Here is a 16,163-nt window from a genome sequence, read left to right as displayed (position 1 = left end):
TTTGGCAGTTAAACTTTTCTTCTTGCTTTTCACACCTTTCAGAACAAAGTACCGCGGTGTCCTTAGGGAAGGAGGCGCTCAGACAGATTTGTAAAACCAACTACAAATCCATTATCGTAATGACTCAATTAATTAAGCAGTTAGGCATGGCTGGAAGTGACCTGCTGGGAGAGATAGTGCTAAACTTCACGTATAGTATATAAACTACCACGAAACAAACCAAAGAGCAGTCAACAGCAAAGGAAGCATTCATCCTTATTATCACTGGAAACACCATGAAGCTTATCTTAAAAGTTAAAGAACCACTTGAGAAAAGCAGCAATTCTCCCTGATGCATTGCCTGGATTATTTTACTGTTATTGAGCACTAAATCATCACAGAAAAGAGACAAGCCTGGCATTCTTTGGTTCTTAGTGGCTCATCTGACACCATTAGAAGCTCATTTAACAGCTGTTATGGTCCAGCCATCTCAGGTCTTTCCAGAAGGATGCTAAATACCTCAGCGATGTCTTGAGTCTTGAATGCGCCTCAAGTTAGCCTCTCCAGCCTTTTTTTAAAAGGGATTTAAAATTATAATTGCAATGGAACTGCCACTACCCATGCAGCCAAGTATGACAGATACCCCGGACACCTTCCTGATGTAGTAAAATCTTTCTTACAGCGACCAAAACACATATCACACATGCAGTGGTAAAACAGTAAAAGCAAAAGAGAAACTAAGACAAAACACCACAACCAACTGAAATAAAACAAAAAAGCACCAAACCAAATGAAAAACAAAACCTATTGTATTTTCATGGAATGAAAAAATTAAAAACATGAAAGACAGAGGAAATCTTCAACATTCTCAACAAAATCTGGTGTAGAGATTAATAAGTAGCCAAATCACCTGAGAAGCAACTGATGATATTGAGTTACACAAACACACAGTATGTCTACATCTTTTCTACAACATTACTCTTTCATATAATTGAAATTTTGTATTTGCAATCATCCATTAATTACTTTATTGGAGCATAATAAACCCGAAGGGGCAATACAAGGTTATACCCAAATGCTCCCCATAGATTCAGATGTAAACTCGTAATTAGAAACATACAAAGTTCATGAAAAGAAAATGCATTTTGAACAGCTACTAAAAAACAGGTAGGCGTGACAACCAGCCACAAAAAAAAAAAAAATCCTATTAAATATAATCGTATATTTAAGACCTAATGCAAATCTATATAGACACCAGCTTCAGTTTTAGCTACCTCCTGACGACCATCAGTTCAAAACTTGATACTTGCCCATACAATTTTTTTTAAACCTCCAAAATAAACCATTCCATCTTCTATTTACAGTATACAAAAAAAAAAAAAAAAAAAAAAAAAAAAAAAAAAAAACAAAACAAAACAAAAACCAGGAGATGAAAAGAAATATTTCCAATATATGCAAGTTATTTAGTGGGGTAAACCATACTTGACCTTCTTATTCATATACTTTTGCTGAAATACTGAATTAAAACAGCCTTTTCTTCCTTTTGAAAACAAGTTGTATGTTCCAAAAACGACCACATTCAGTTCTTGGATGCATGCAAGGAAAAAATACTATAATTTCCCACTGTTAAAATTATGCAATAATGCAAAATGTAGTGCATAAAAAGTCAATGTAACATGTTCTGTGAATTTCTATTATTATGCAAAGTATATACAATACTTATATACATAGATGAAGGGGAAGATAATAAACTGAGCAAGTGGGAACCATGTTCTTTAGAGCATACAGATATCCAGACACAAACACTTCAGTGTTTTCCTTGAGTAGTATTTGGAGAACTGTGCAATATGTGCTCCTGGCTGCAATATGCCACAACACAAGCTAGAGACATTCTGTGATCCTTGAGTAAGTGTACAGATAAATAAACAAACTAAACGGTACTTCAAATGAAATATAAAGTTCTAGACTATATTATACCAATGGTCGATTTCAGCAGGTAATCTCTTTCAGCAGGAGATCTTTTACCTCACAACTGTTCAAAATCCTGCAACCTTCTTAGTTAGAAAGCTGGTATTTCTTCTCCTGAGTAACAGAATACTGTGCCCACACGGTTCCTTTCAAATCCTCAAATTTCTAAAAGCTATGCCAAATGCACTTGCAGTAGGATATAGCTAGCTGTTTATGCAAGCTGAGAGCTGTATATCATTGGGGAAGCTAAAAGCCGGTCTGAAATGAGATACAGTTTCCTCTTTGCAGAGCAGGGCCACGTGGAAGCCAGGCAACAGCTTTACGCCAATTTTCTTAAGTAAGCTAAGAAAAAATTGTTGTCCTCCATACTTAGAAGGCAAGGGTACTGCTATACAAGATAAGAGCATACTCTTAAGCTCCAGTGTTTTTTATTTGTTATTATTCAAGTCTTGATAATATCAAAATGAACAGAACTGCTCTCTTCCCCAGACATCACCAGCACTGCCACAAGCAGGTACAAGGTGCAGGTTCCCAGCTTCTCAGGTCTCTGCTCTGCATTGCCCCGTTTAACACGCTCCCTGTTCCTCCCAGTCTCATCTCTTCTTGGTAAACGGGATCATCCATCCAGCCCCAGCTCACATCTAAACATGATACTGGCCATTACCACTCAGAAAGGTGAGCTCTTTGGGCAAAGTCACAAGATTTTATCACAAGTGCTTGTATGTCAGCATTTCACAGCTCATGGGACCTCGTTACACTCTTTACCCTGGTCAATGCAAATGAGGATGTTAACCTCATCTCATTAAATCACCCTTTTTTCCTATCACTTAAGCTTGACCTGCTCCCCACACCCATGCCCCTCCCAGCCGAGCTGCTAAGCCCAGGCAAAGCAAGATGCTTACCTCACATTTCACTCTCCCAAGCCAACTTATTTATCCTCCCCTATCTACTGCGGCAACTCAGCTTCTTCTGCGGAAAGACATCATGGTCCTTGGTCTACGTAATCTGTGCTCAGCATGACAATATAAAATAATTTAAGTAGTTACAAAGGTTAATTTTTTTTTACTCTTTAAAGTTGGAAGGTACTGCTGAAGGGAACACAACCAAGGTAACCTTTGTCAACCAAGGGTACCAGGAGAATATTCTGAAGTCCACAAACAGGATCCAATTTGATATCAACATCAAACAGATCTGGATCACTCTATTAAAATCACCCACTTCTAAGCACTAGCCCTGTCGATCAGAGTAGTGTATCACACTACTATGTATGAGAGTACCTCCCTTTCATCCATAAGGAGGTAGCAAAGAAGTATTGAATATGAACAGAATTGTAAATCCGCATTCAGCACACAGATGTCGCAGCAGCACTGCCAAGCAAACAATAAACAAATGTATTCGCTGTAAGTCATCCCTAATTTTTTCTCAGTTTCAATAACAACTTAGTCTAATTTGTGCTTCTAATAAGAACTTAGCTAGAAATAATCTCCAAAATTAATTCTTCAGCAGTATTAGTGCTGATATTTAAAGTCATACAAACTTTATGTTGCCAAACAAACCTTACCTAGCTCAAAGTAGAATCAACATAACAATCACATTTTAAGAGTCTGAAAAAGAAAATTGCGAGGTAAAATAACAGGGTTTAGCGGTTGAGTATTTGTGTTCAATCCAATCCCTCCTCCATTGATGGCAATGGGAAAATTGCCACTGATTTCAGACTGCAGAAACTATGTTTATACTGAAAATCTGCATTGCTTTAGGGAGCTACTGCCACTGTGAATCATAACACTGAGCAAGAAATTCACAAGCTACGTGAATACCATGACTTGCATTTCCAAATCATACACATATACAACCGATTTTACATAACACTAGACGACAAGCCTTCCTTCAGGATACATGCATGTGTATGGTCCAGAACAAACTTGTCCTTATCCCCATGCCAAGGCTTGGGTGTCACCCACAGAGCAAGGCCAGCTCCAGCAGATGAAGGTTCCATTTCCAATGAAGGCTCTGCAGCTTCCAGGCAGTCTGGGGGACTGGGTTCCATCTACCACTGAACACAAAACGTTTGCAGAGAGTATTTTTTCTTGTTTCATTAATTCAACATCTATTTTTTAGCCAGTACTCAGAGAATTTTTTATTACGGTATTTACATGAGGTAGCCTGGAGGTATGTCATACTCCAATGAACATAGTACTTTTATTAAACTATTACATTTGCTATATTAATCTAACAAACTCCTACATAATCTCATTTGAAAAAAGAGGAAGGATTTTACAATAATTCATTCACAGTGCTTTCTCCTGATAGCTCTCTCAGAGTTCAGCAGTCCCTCTAGGTGAGCAATTGCAACTTCTAACCAGACATTCATGGAAGTTGTTATAAAATCAAATTCAAAGAAAAACAAAAAGATTACATGGGTCTTCCAAGCAAAACTACAGCTTATAAAAAAATTAAATGTAAGAACTCAGAACTCATCTACATTTGTAAGTGTTGTCCATAATGTACTTTGTGTCCCAAGAGAAAATTTAAGTAAAAATAATGCTTTTTATTCTTCTATGCAAATAGGCTAAAACTGACAGAATCCACCAAGAACATCTGTTTTCTCGAAAAATCATCCCAGCAATATAAAAAATTAAAAAAACAAATCACTGTGACATTAATATACAATGGTAATCTTGGCTAAATGATATGGGGTATGAAAAACTTAATGATGCCCAAACTGGCAGCAATTTTCACTTAAGAGATGCAAGGAATCGCCACCAAGCTGACAGAAGGAGGACCAAGGCAGCCCTCAATCATGCTCCCATTTTTCTCTCAACCAGAGCTGCCACAAATGTTTGTGGCAAAAAAAACCTCTGGCCTTCTGGCAGCCACCTTGTGCCATTTTCCAGATTCCCCACTCCATCCCCAAACACGACATCATGCAACTGCCAGTCCCCTTAAACACCACACACCTCTAGCACAGTACATGCCCAAAAGACCACAAAACCAGAGCAATCCAACTCAGCCAGCAAACCTTTATTTTTCTGTCCTGTGTGACTTGCTCTGCAGGGGAGCTCAGTGCTCCATCTGCACATGTGATCCCCATGTGTGCTGCGATCAAAATTCTTCCTCAAGTCCTGGTCTTTCACCTCACCCCTGCCCTGCTTGTGCACTCTTGGCTGACTCCTAACTCCAGTGCCCAACCTCCCAGCCAGGCTCCTTGGTTTTATTTCAGCCTTGTCTGCTCCCCATGACAGCCTCTGCTCTCAGCAGCACTCTGATTACATACAATCCAATTTTCTGAATTTCACTCAAGCTTCTAGACATGCTCTCACCCTGCTCTGTCCTGTGACTCTCCTGGTACACTCAAGCACTAGTATCTGATTCCTGATCAAGGAGTTTTACCTCCTACTGCTATTTACTTCCTGCCTTTTTCTTGCAAGCATGGGGTAGCTGTCATTTTCAGGTAGTCTCCAAAGTACACCTACCCTCAAAATGCAATCACTGCAGTAGGGTCCAATATAACAAATTCTTTAAATTCATGGAATCTTCTTCATCAATACTGCTGGTAGAAGTTCTTGTCTGGCTTGTTCTTCTGGTTTGGTTTTTAAGCATATACACTCTTTAGGAGATGCATCAGCACAAAATGGAGAAAAGTCCACCAGTATACAAAAAACAAGATGGATATTGACACATTTCCACAAGCAGCAGGCATCTCATACCACAAGTACACCCTGCATTTTACTTAAGGAACTCCTTTTTCTGTTGCATTTACCCTTCAAACTACCCGAAATAGTGAAATAGCAAAATTTTTTCATAGCCTACAACCAAAACAAATTAGTAATCCCTCAAACTCATCTAATGAATTAAAAACATGCTGAGTCCACCTGTAGTACAATACAGGTAATTGGGTCCAAATTACTCTGGAAGAATCACCATTCAACATTAGCTCCACAGACTTAGGGTCCATAAAATAATAAATGCTGAGCACCACACTTTACCTGATTCTAGACTTATTTGAAAGATATGCAACTGAGCAGCCAGCTTCATACTGAATAGATGTCCAACAGATTCTTATTGTTGTATCCCAGTTACCAAAACAAACATCTAGTGAACAATGATGATTTGAGTCCTAATTACTGATCCCTCTGCTGCTTCTATAGCCATTTACACCCACACAAATCAATGTATGACTACTTTGAAGTATTCAAACACATTTCCACTTTGAACAAATCTCTGAAAAAGGAACTGGGCAGAAAACACATACTCCTTTTACCCTTCAAGTAGTACCAAAGCAGCATAGCATAGGTCAACCTGAAGGTCAGTTAGGATCAAGAGCCTCTGCAGAAAACTCAATATTACTCTAATGAATGTTTTCTGTACCTGTTTTTACTGGGATTATCTAAGACATGGTGTGCCAGCACTCCTCTGAGCAGGCAGCTCAGGAGGAGAATCAAATCTTGACAGTATACATTTACAGCTAAAATATATTTTTTAAAATCCCCTCAGTACAGTAATATTTTGGTGTCAGTTACCTTTGAACTGTGATATACCTTTAAATAGGCATGCCACAATAACATTACCTGACGCATGCTGCCTCAAATAATAATCTCAATGTTAATTTCGTTTCTGTAAGTGGCTCTGGAAGAGGAAAAATATTGTTACCTCAGTTTGATTCCAGTTCATTTCAGTTATGGCCTGAACAAAGTATTAATGGCCAGAGATCTTCAACTTAATAAATACACATTAAACAGTGACCACAACTAAATGAATATATTACAATAATCTCAGCAATTTGAACACATTTCAGGAAGCGTGTTAATAATCACTTTAAAATGCACACTTTGGACATAAGACTCTTCCAGAACAGGATTCTACATAAGTAGGCTTCAAATCCCAGAATATTTATGATATAGAAAGATTTAAGAACAAGGCATTGATTGTAAATACATTTCCAAACCTATACATATAAAGATCTTTAGGAGTCTTCAGAACTTCTTAGTATTTGGTAAAGGCATTTAACCATTTGTAGCACTTACTTTCTTAATCAAGTCTGAGTAGCTCCTGAACTGTCATGCATGTCAAAACCTCCAAGTCACATTAGTTAAAAAAAAAAAAAACCACCACCCTAAAATATATGTGTAATTAAAAGTAGTATTAACCATCCTTTCTCATATCTTAGAAAAATCACCCATTATTACCAGAAATTACACCTACCAATCAAATATGTTAAGTTTACGAGAACAACCAGCTAAGTGTTTCACCACAGCAGACATATTATTGGTTCTACAGTAACTGCCTGCATTTTCACATCTACTGTAGGGAAGTACAGAAAAAAAAATACCATTAACTCAATTAAAACATTTTTGTTACAGATGGTGACGATCTCAGCAGAACAACAAAATTAATAAAATATTAGCATGAGAAGCAGGATTTGCATCTCCACACAGATACAAAAACTCAGTTTTATTACCAGCTGCTTAACAAATTTGGAAAGGAATAGAAGCTCCACCACTTCTCTGTCCATCAACTCCATTACTTCACCAGAATATTATTTTTAATCATTATTTATGTACTTCTGCACAAAAGTCTTTATGCACATACTTTAAAAACAAATCAACCAGTATCACCAACTTCATCTCATTCCCAACCTTAACAGATCCTACCTCTTGCCTAGAAAACCTATCAAACAGCTTCCTGGAAAGACCTGCCAGAACTTGTGTTTGCAGATCACTGGACTTACTGTTATCCTACAGAAAGGTCACCTTTCAGTAATTTCAGTGCAAGACACTCAAATCACCTTGACTATTATGAACTGGTATGGAAAGAGCCCAAACACAATGCTTTATCTATCTGTACCCACATGTTTACTGAGATCACTGGTCATATGTTACATTATGTGCCAAGTAGAACCCAAGGACAAGAAATACAGACTACTAACTCTAGAGTAGTTAGCAGACAAGTTTGCCATAAACTTCAAAGGAAGCAGTTTGGCCTGGATTTAGGTTGTTAGGATTTGTTTAAAATTTTTCAAGTAGTAAAGTTTAAACAAGTCAGTGTAAAGGCACCTATTAATTTTTAGGAGGCTTTTAGCCAGATGAGCCTTTAGGACAGGTTCACAAGACCCATACGCTCAAATCTTCCACCTGAATAATTTTATATAAAGTGGTTTCCATTGCTTTGATAATTATTACAATAGCTTGACACAAATTCCACAAGACCTAAATCCTTCTCACTACAGTGTTACCAACACTGATGTTGCTTTAAGAACAAAGAGGAAAGACACAGAGGTTAAGGCCCAGTCTGAAACTCTACTTCCCCTCAAGAGAATGTATCTCGGTGATAAATGCAACAGTTCAAAGAAAAACTGTCCATCTTCACTCATACTAACTACTGGATATAATTCATTTGACAAAAGCAGGTCTACAATCAGTGTTTGTTCTGTCCAAAACTGTCTTGAATAGGAAATGAAAACAACTTAAGGAAGAACAGTGGTGTATGGAATACAGGTACACTCTTATGACAATATAAACAGCTATGCCACAGCAATCCAAAACGTATCTTCAAACTGTTTCTCTTCTGTAAAGCTGGCAAACATTAATTCTAAATAATAAATTAATTAACAAATAAGATTCTTAAATTTCTAAGGGAATTATATACTAGCAATAATGGAAAGAAGTTTCCTGGTCTCTTAACAATTCATTTTAGTTTTTTTAACAAACAGATACTGGGTTAGATAGAGATCAACCAGGCTGGTATTCCAGGACTTGCATATGCCTGGGGAGATACATAAGAAGCAAGGAAATACAAAGTGATCAATTCTCTCTGTGGCTTCCCAGAGTTCAAGCACTTGTAGCTTAGGAACTTTCTAAGCCAAATGCTTTTGGTGCATTGTGAAGCTCTCTTCATCAGTTTGTCATTTCAAGCCTGCTCAAACACATTTACATGTCTGACTGCACAGATTTCTGGGGCTGTAAAGTGCATGATTTACTCACATGCTGCATCAGGAAATATTGTCCTTTATAGTCAACCTCCTGCTAAAGAAGTATCGCTGATTTCTCTCCTGACTTCATTCTGTGAAAGTATCAATTCCCTCTTTTCCCACAATGTTTGGGAATTTACAAACACAAAATATCACCCACCAGTTACCTTTTTCCAGATCTGTCTGGTGAATTTAACACTTTGCAACAGTCTTTGCATAGACAGACGTGTCATTCTTGCCCTTCTGAATACCTTTTTAGGCTCTACCATATTATTTAATGTAATCTCAAGCTAAATATTCTCCATTTTTTCCTCGGGTACATATACGTTAAAGAATGCAGTCATGATAAAAATCAGCATTATCAAATAGTTAATCAGCTTCAATGAATCTTACATAGTCATGGTTTTAGATTATTAAGCAGTAAGTGCCTAAAGGCAAGTTTACACAACGATAAGCTATGTAAAAGCTACAGGAGAATCATGACAGTCCTGAAAAACTGTGTTCTGAAAATAGTCTTAAATAGTTACATTGCATAGACAGACATGGCATGTATTTAAAATACTTAAATTCTGCCACCATATATCAGAACAAACTGAAAGAAACTAAGTCTCATTGCTTTTACTGCAGGTTTGTTTTTTGCAGCTGAAAATGTCACAAGCATAAATACAAATCTTGAAATAAGGCAGCTGGCTATCTCAAAACGCTTCCACTGGTCAAGTCAATTGCAAAACTCTAAGACTTGCAGTTCTTGGGCAAGTAGTGTATTATTATGAGCAAGGACAACCCAGCTGGCTTTTAAAGGGGAAAAAAAATCCCTGCATGAAGCAGACAAATAGCCTTTGGAAGAACTACAGTGAAAGGTCTCACAGCTCTACTGTGACTGAAGCTCAAGTCTCTTGAGTTAGAGAGCCTGCAGCTGCTACTTCAAGTTCATTTCATGGGCACAGTCTGCTGCATTATCTGCTATGGTATCTTAAAACAAAGATCCAGGAAGAAAACAAACACATGATCCCAAAAGTTTGTCTTGCATGCAAACAAAGCAGAGAGAGAAGCCTGATAAGAATTGACAGGGAAATATTTTGGTAGAAAGTTACAAAGTATTTCAGTCTCATTACATAACAAATTGCACAGCCTTCCTACTCGTTTATTAAAGTGCTCATACATGGCAATGGCAGAAGGAACATGCCAGAAGGAAAACAACATCCCTTAACTCTGTTTAGAGGCCCCCCACACACAGGAAGCCTTGCAAAGCATTACATGTAAAGAAAGCAGAAAGCCAGTTCTCCAAGCACTGTCTTCTGCTCTCCTGGCCTAAAAGTGATAGCATTTATTATTTTATTTGTAAACAACTGGCCTTGGATTATTCACACACACACAAATAAATAAATAAATAAATAAATAAATAATTGGCAAATAATTTAGTCAATGCATACTCCATCTCTAGGCTTCCTAGAAAACAGGACAAGTTCTATGATTTCCTGCCGTTCCTCTAGTTTTATCTCCAAGCATTCTTGTCTGCTGATTTCAGGCTCCTCATAGCAAACTCCCTTTCTTGTTTCAGTTCGGTAGTAAGACCACTTACCTCTTCCTCGCTTTAGGAAAAAAAAACCAAAAAAACCCAAAACACCACAAAACCAAAACACAACATCGAGAAAAAGACTAATGCACATTAGTGAAACAACCTGATGCACAAGAACAGTTACAACTATTTCTCATTAATCTTATTTTACATTTTCCTCAATCTACAAAGCTGTGAACATCAGCAAAGCAAAATGGAAATAAAAATATTCTGGCTACACTTTGTTCTTTTTATAAAAACGAGTTCTCTTGTTTCTGAAGCCAAATATAGAGCACATGAATGCACTGAAGATTATTTAGAAGGGTTCATATTTTACTTGTAATATATGCCAAGTGGAATTTGCTGCAGGGAAGGTTTTTAAAGCAAGTCCCTGTTCAGTCTATCTACTTCACACTTATCCTGTGCGTGCCAGAATACCCCAATGTAAGCAAGTCTGGCTTCCACTGGAATTGAACTCTCAGATGGTAACCTTGAGACTTGCAGAGTTCCAAAAGACAGCTGGGGAAAAAAATGCTGGTAGAAGTGTACTCTGACCATCTAAATTTACAGAAATTTAACTTTTTGCTTAATTGAGCAAGACCACTCGTGTTTAAAGTACACCTTTAAATAGTTGGGAATGAAACAGGAAAACAAAGCAAGTGTGCCCAACTCCTGCAGAGTAAGAGCTTATCCTTATAGTGCAACTCCTTTGCTTTCCTAAGTCACATTTTTCAGCAGATACGATCAGCATAGACGAAGCAACAGAACACTATTTTGACTATAGATTTATATGAAGTTATGGGCTTTTTAGAGTAAAATAAATATAATAAATATTTAGAAAATTAATTTCCCTGTAAAACATACAATGCTTAAGCATGTTGAAGTCTTGAAAAAAGAAAAAAATGTAAGGTAAGTTGGAGGGTTTTATCTTAATTCCAACTAAAATTTGCATTTAACACCTAAAGAATATGTCCTAGGACACGAGAAATTTCTGAAAATGCAGGCAAACACAATTTAATTTCTACCCCTAATTTAATAGTATTTTCTAGTATAATGCCAAAAGAAAACTGTTTTACAACACTTATATACCATGGGACAACCTTGTGGGGAAAGAAATGCGATGGTCTCTATGGGGTCCCAACATTGTGCCTTAGAGATGCACAGCCGGTGACTTCTCAAGTTTTGATACCTGCTATCAGACACAGCCATGTTATCTAACTTACTCCATCTATTTAACCATTAAATTTAAGATTAATTATGATATTATCCATTCCACTCATATCACAAGACTACTCCAAACCCTTATAGGGCCCAGAATAAATTTCTAGTTTCCAGACTGGAGGTATGCACAGGAATCCCTTGCTTTTGTCCAATAAATCTTTTTTTTCCCTCATACAGTATTCAATCCAGAGATCTTACCAGCCCATCCTAGCTATGCATTTGCTCCAGTTTGAATGCACCATTCCTATGTGCACAGGAAATTGAGTTTAGACAGCATTTCAGATGAGGCTTTATCAAGTTCTTGTATAAGAACATTAATACTTTCTTACCTCTGTCAGGAATCTTTCTCCTTATAATCCAAACACTATCCTAGGATATGTCTCAAGAAACTTCCTCCAGTTAGAAGACTGATCATTGCCACTGTGTGCTAATGTGCTGATCATTATCAGATGTGCTAAATTATCAATATCAAGTTATCAACCTGTTGTGAAAATGCTGCTCAGTCATTAACAATTATACATCATTTGCGACATTAAAACATATCTACCACGTGGAATTGGTACAGTCTGTATAAATAAAGATACATCTTTAACTGAAACCCAAGATTGCGTATTTTCAATTTTTGAAACCTTCACACAATTTTTAGAGAAAACGTCATCTCCCATACCAGTACAGTTACAGAACTTTGGTCCTGATTTAGTAAAACATTTATACATATATACAACTTCAGACTGGAAGCATTCCCACCACATTCAGGGGACGTCTTTACCACCGTTAACACTTCGCTAGACTTCGCCAGTTACTATTTCAACGTGAAACTTGCAAAGGACCTTCGAGGCTCTTTTGCAATTAACTACCTCGGTCTCCTCTGAACGTTTAAAGCTTCAAAATGCAAAAAGCAACTATTTCGAGTATCTGTTCTTCCTTTGAGTAGACATACTAAGCTGCAAACTAAGCATGCGTCCTCAGCTTCCAGAATTGAGATAGAGCTCTACCCAGTGCCTTCACACATTTATAAATGAGAAGTCTTATTTTCCGCTGTTCTCCCGATGCCTTCCAAGTGCAAATCACTAACAAGATGATCACGTGTGACCATATGCTAAATTAAGTTCGCCCAGGAGATTCCATTCATCGGTTCCCCAGAAACTGACGATTAAGCCTACATATTTGCAAGGAGATGCCATTTAATTCAAAATCACAGAGTTAACAAAAAAAAAAAAAAAAGGTAAAAGAAAAATTAACATAATCAAACCCCCCTTTTTCTTACCAGACTATAACAAAGGCAGAGGCTCTAAGATCACGCCCGACCTGTTAATTCAACATTAAAGGTGCTAAACACCCGGCGCTGCTCCGCAACAACCTGTACCACAGTCCGTCTCCAAACACACCTTCTGTTAATTTGTGACACTGCATAATTTGCTGCTCAGAAACTAAGAAAGCCAGCGCCGTAGAAGCTATTTATTCTGCCTTTCAGGAGCTTCATAAATATTAAATAAGAACAGATATGAGCTGCTACACAAAAAACTTTACAACTCGGCGGGAAGCTGCCCCACGGATCATGCACGGGACCCCTCTGAGCGGCGCGGGAGCAGCAGCCCAGCACAGACCCGAGAGCCGCTCGGTCCGGGCGCGCACCTTGCCCCGGGGGCTCGGGGAGGCGGCCTCGCCGTGCTCGCTCGCCGCAGGCCGGGCACCAGCGGTGCGCGGAGGAGCGGCCGCTCCACCTGCGCGGAGGGTGCGCGCAGACCATCCCCGGAGAGCTCCCTCCACCCCTCTGCCCACCCCGGCCTCATCCCACGGGCAGGGGCGCACGGCGGGCGGCTGCAGCCCGGCTAACCGGGCGGCGTGACCCGCGCAAACTTCCCGGCGGCGCGGCACGCCTTACTTTGATGATGCTGCTCCTCCGCGGGGTGGCCTTGGCCGCCTCCAGCAGGCACGCGTCGGGGTCGGGCGCTGCCGCTGGCCCCAGGCTGCCGCCGGGAAAGCGCTCCGCGGTACCCACGGCCGAAATGCCGCTGCGGCGCTCCCTCTTCTTGCCCCCGGCTGCCGCCGGAGCGTCCAGCGATGCCGGCTCGGGCTCCTCTTCGGCACGGTAAGCGGTGTCGGGAGGAGCACGGCCCGCCGCCGGCTGCTCTCTGCCGCCGGCAGCCTCTGCCATCGCCCCGCCGAGCGGTGTCAACTTCTCCGGGGCGCTGAGAAGGGCGGGGGAGCCACACGGACGGAGGAATGGACGGCGTCCCGCGGCGCTGTTCTCACGGCACGGTGGCGGCAGCGCCAGCTTTCCCCAGGGGAGCCATGTCCCTCCTTCAGGCAGAAGGTGCCCGCGCGGGACTCCGCGGTGCCAGAGGAGCAGGGCGGGGGACACGGGGAGCGCGCAGGAAGTGCAGCCACAGCCCCGCTCTGTTGTGACAGGAGCCGGGCTCGTGTTGACGGGCGGCGCTGACAGACGGCAGGCCCGGCCAATTGAAGGCGCGCCCGCCCCCCGGAGGCGCAGCGGCAGCCAATGGGCTTGGGGAGGGGCGTGCCCGCGGGACTCCTGGACGGGCGGCCGGGGCGGCGCGGGGGACGGCCGGGGCGGTGTAGGAGGACTTGTAACACCTGGTCGCCCCCGCCGCGACCTTGACCAGGAGGGTCTGTGCAGGACCGTGCTGCCTGTCGAGAGCGTTCGCGTCGTGGGGTGGCTGTGAGAATGCTTCCCCGCGGGCGTTTTAGGCAGGTTTGGGCTGCTTCTGTGCCAGGGTAAAAGCAGCGTGCGGAAGAGGTGACTTCGGTAAAACACCCTGCAGCCCGCGTTGCCCTCAAGTGGATGCCCCGTGATAGAAACGGGGATGCTGCCAGTGCCGGTCGTGAGCGCTGCGGGTGTAAGGAGCACCTCAAGGCTGCTGACAGCGGGCCAGCAGAGTGTGTGCAAGGCGTAAGGGAGAGCTCCCAAAAGACGGCGAAGACTCACGTTGGGATTCCTCCGTCTGTCAAAACCCAGAAGCGCAGCAGGCTGTGTGGGGCTGCCCGCTCGCTCCGCCGCCGGCCCGGGCGCTCCCGCTCCCGCCCTGCCCCTCACAGCCCGGCGCTGGCAGGGCCGGCAGCGCCCCCTGGCGGCCGCGGCCCCGCCCGGTGCCGGCGCGGAGCTCCGGAGGGCAGCGGGAGCCGCCCGGGAAAGGCCGGAGCCACGGGCAGCCTCCCGCAGAGTTCGTGCTGCTGTCCCCTGTAATTCTTCAGGGGGTATTTAGTTATAATGAGATTATCCACGTGGAGACCGCAGCAAAGGTGAAAGCACAGGAAAGAGGTGAGGAAGAGATTATACAGTGAGATGGAAAATAGAACGGGTAGGGCTGGGCAAGCTGGTAGTCTCTGGGGATGTAAGACTATTCAAAATTACAGTTACCACCTTTAAAGGCAGTAATACTCTGTGTGGAATAATAATTTCTCTCTGGTTCCTAAAGTAATTCCCCAATGAATGTGTTTGGCACCTGTTGGCAGTCACTGCTTAAGGAAGAAAATAAGTGAGAACCTCCTTACCTTAACCAGTCATTAGCTACTAGCAAATGCCTGACTACCAGGCATAATTGCTACTTAAAGGATGTGAAATTTATGTATGTATCTACACACAATATATATAAATTTAGAAATCTATGTTTTAAAAGGTCTAGAACTTCTGTCAAGGGTATTGAGGCATTTATCATATTCAACACAAACAAATGCTAATTGAGGGACAGATCTAGATACCACTCAACTTTTTTTTTTTTTTTTTTTTTTTTTTTTTTTTTTTTTTTTTGTTAGCTTCCATCTAAATTTTATGCTAAACATGTACAAATACATGTATACCACAGTTATTTTACTTTGTTTCAGTGACAAATGTCAGCAAATAAGTAACACTAAAAGAAGATAGAAAATATTACATTGAAGAAACATGTTTGTTAAGCAATACTGGAGAGAAGAGACTGTGAATTGAATTAAGGACTTAACCCCAGCCTGCATTGTACAAGACAGAGAACATCATACCAAGTCACTGCAACAAGAGGGAGGGAAAACCGACTAAACAAAAACCAACTAAAAAAGCTTATTACATATCCACATACTGCCACACAGACTGACCTAAGAAGACTAATTTAAAGACAAGAGAGAGGTAATTACCATGCAATGTTTTAATAGAGGGAATTATTGCTTCGTGTAGAAATATGTTGCAGATCTTTCCTGTATTTTGTGAAATCATTCCGTTTTGTGAAGTTTAATCATTGGTTTCATTATCTGGCAACAACACAGTGCTGTCATAGCTGAAGTCTGCATCTACCTTAAACTCTGCAGTGTGTTGCACTGACAGATGCATATAACATATTAAAGAACTTTATCCTTTCTAAGATATGTTTTACATATTTAATATTAGAGAGAGATTTATTGTCAAATTAATTGTCTTCTGACATTAAAGGTTTAAAACCTTTTAATTATCCCCTTATATTACAACCTTTGACACTT

General features: G+C 40.9%; 1 protein-coding gene across 1 annotated transcript in view; it reads right to left on the bottom strand.

The window, feature by feature from the left end:
• The window catches only part of PLCL1 (phospholipase C like 1 (inactive)), a 177,883-nt gene extending 163,746 nt beyond the window's left edge, over positions 1-14,137 (bottom strand). Inside the window, 1 exon segment of the mRNA XM_079311418.1 lies at positions 13,579-14,137. Coding sequence (XP_079167544.1) covers positions 13,579-13,851 — 273 coding nt within the window. The 5' untranslated portion in view covers positions 13,852-14,137.
• Positions 14,138-16,163: the final 2,026 nt, after the last annotated feature.

Source organism: Erithacus rubecula, assembly GCF_903797595.1.
Source record: "Erithacus rubecula genome assembly, chromosome: 8".
In the NCBI taxonomy this organism is placed as follows: domain Eukaryota; kingdom Metazoa; phylum Chordata; class Aves; order Passeriformes; family Muscicapidae; genus Erithacus; species Erithacus rubecula.
The sequence above is the reverse complement of the archived record's forward strand: the minus strand, read 5'-3'. Positions and strand labels throughout refer to the sequence as shown.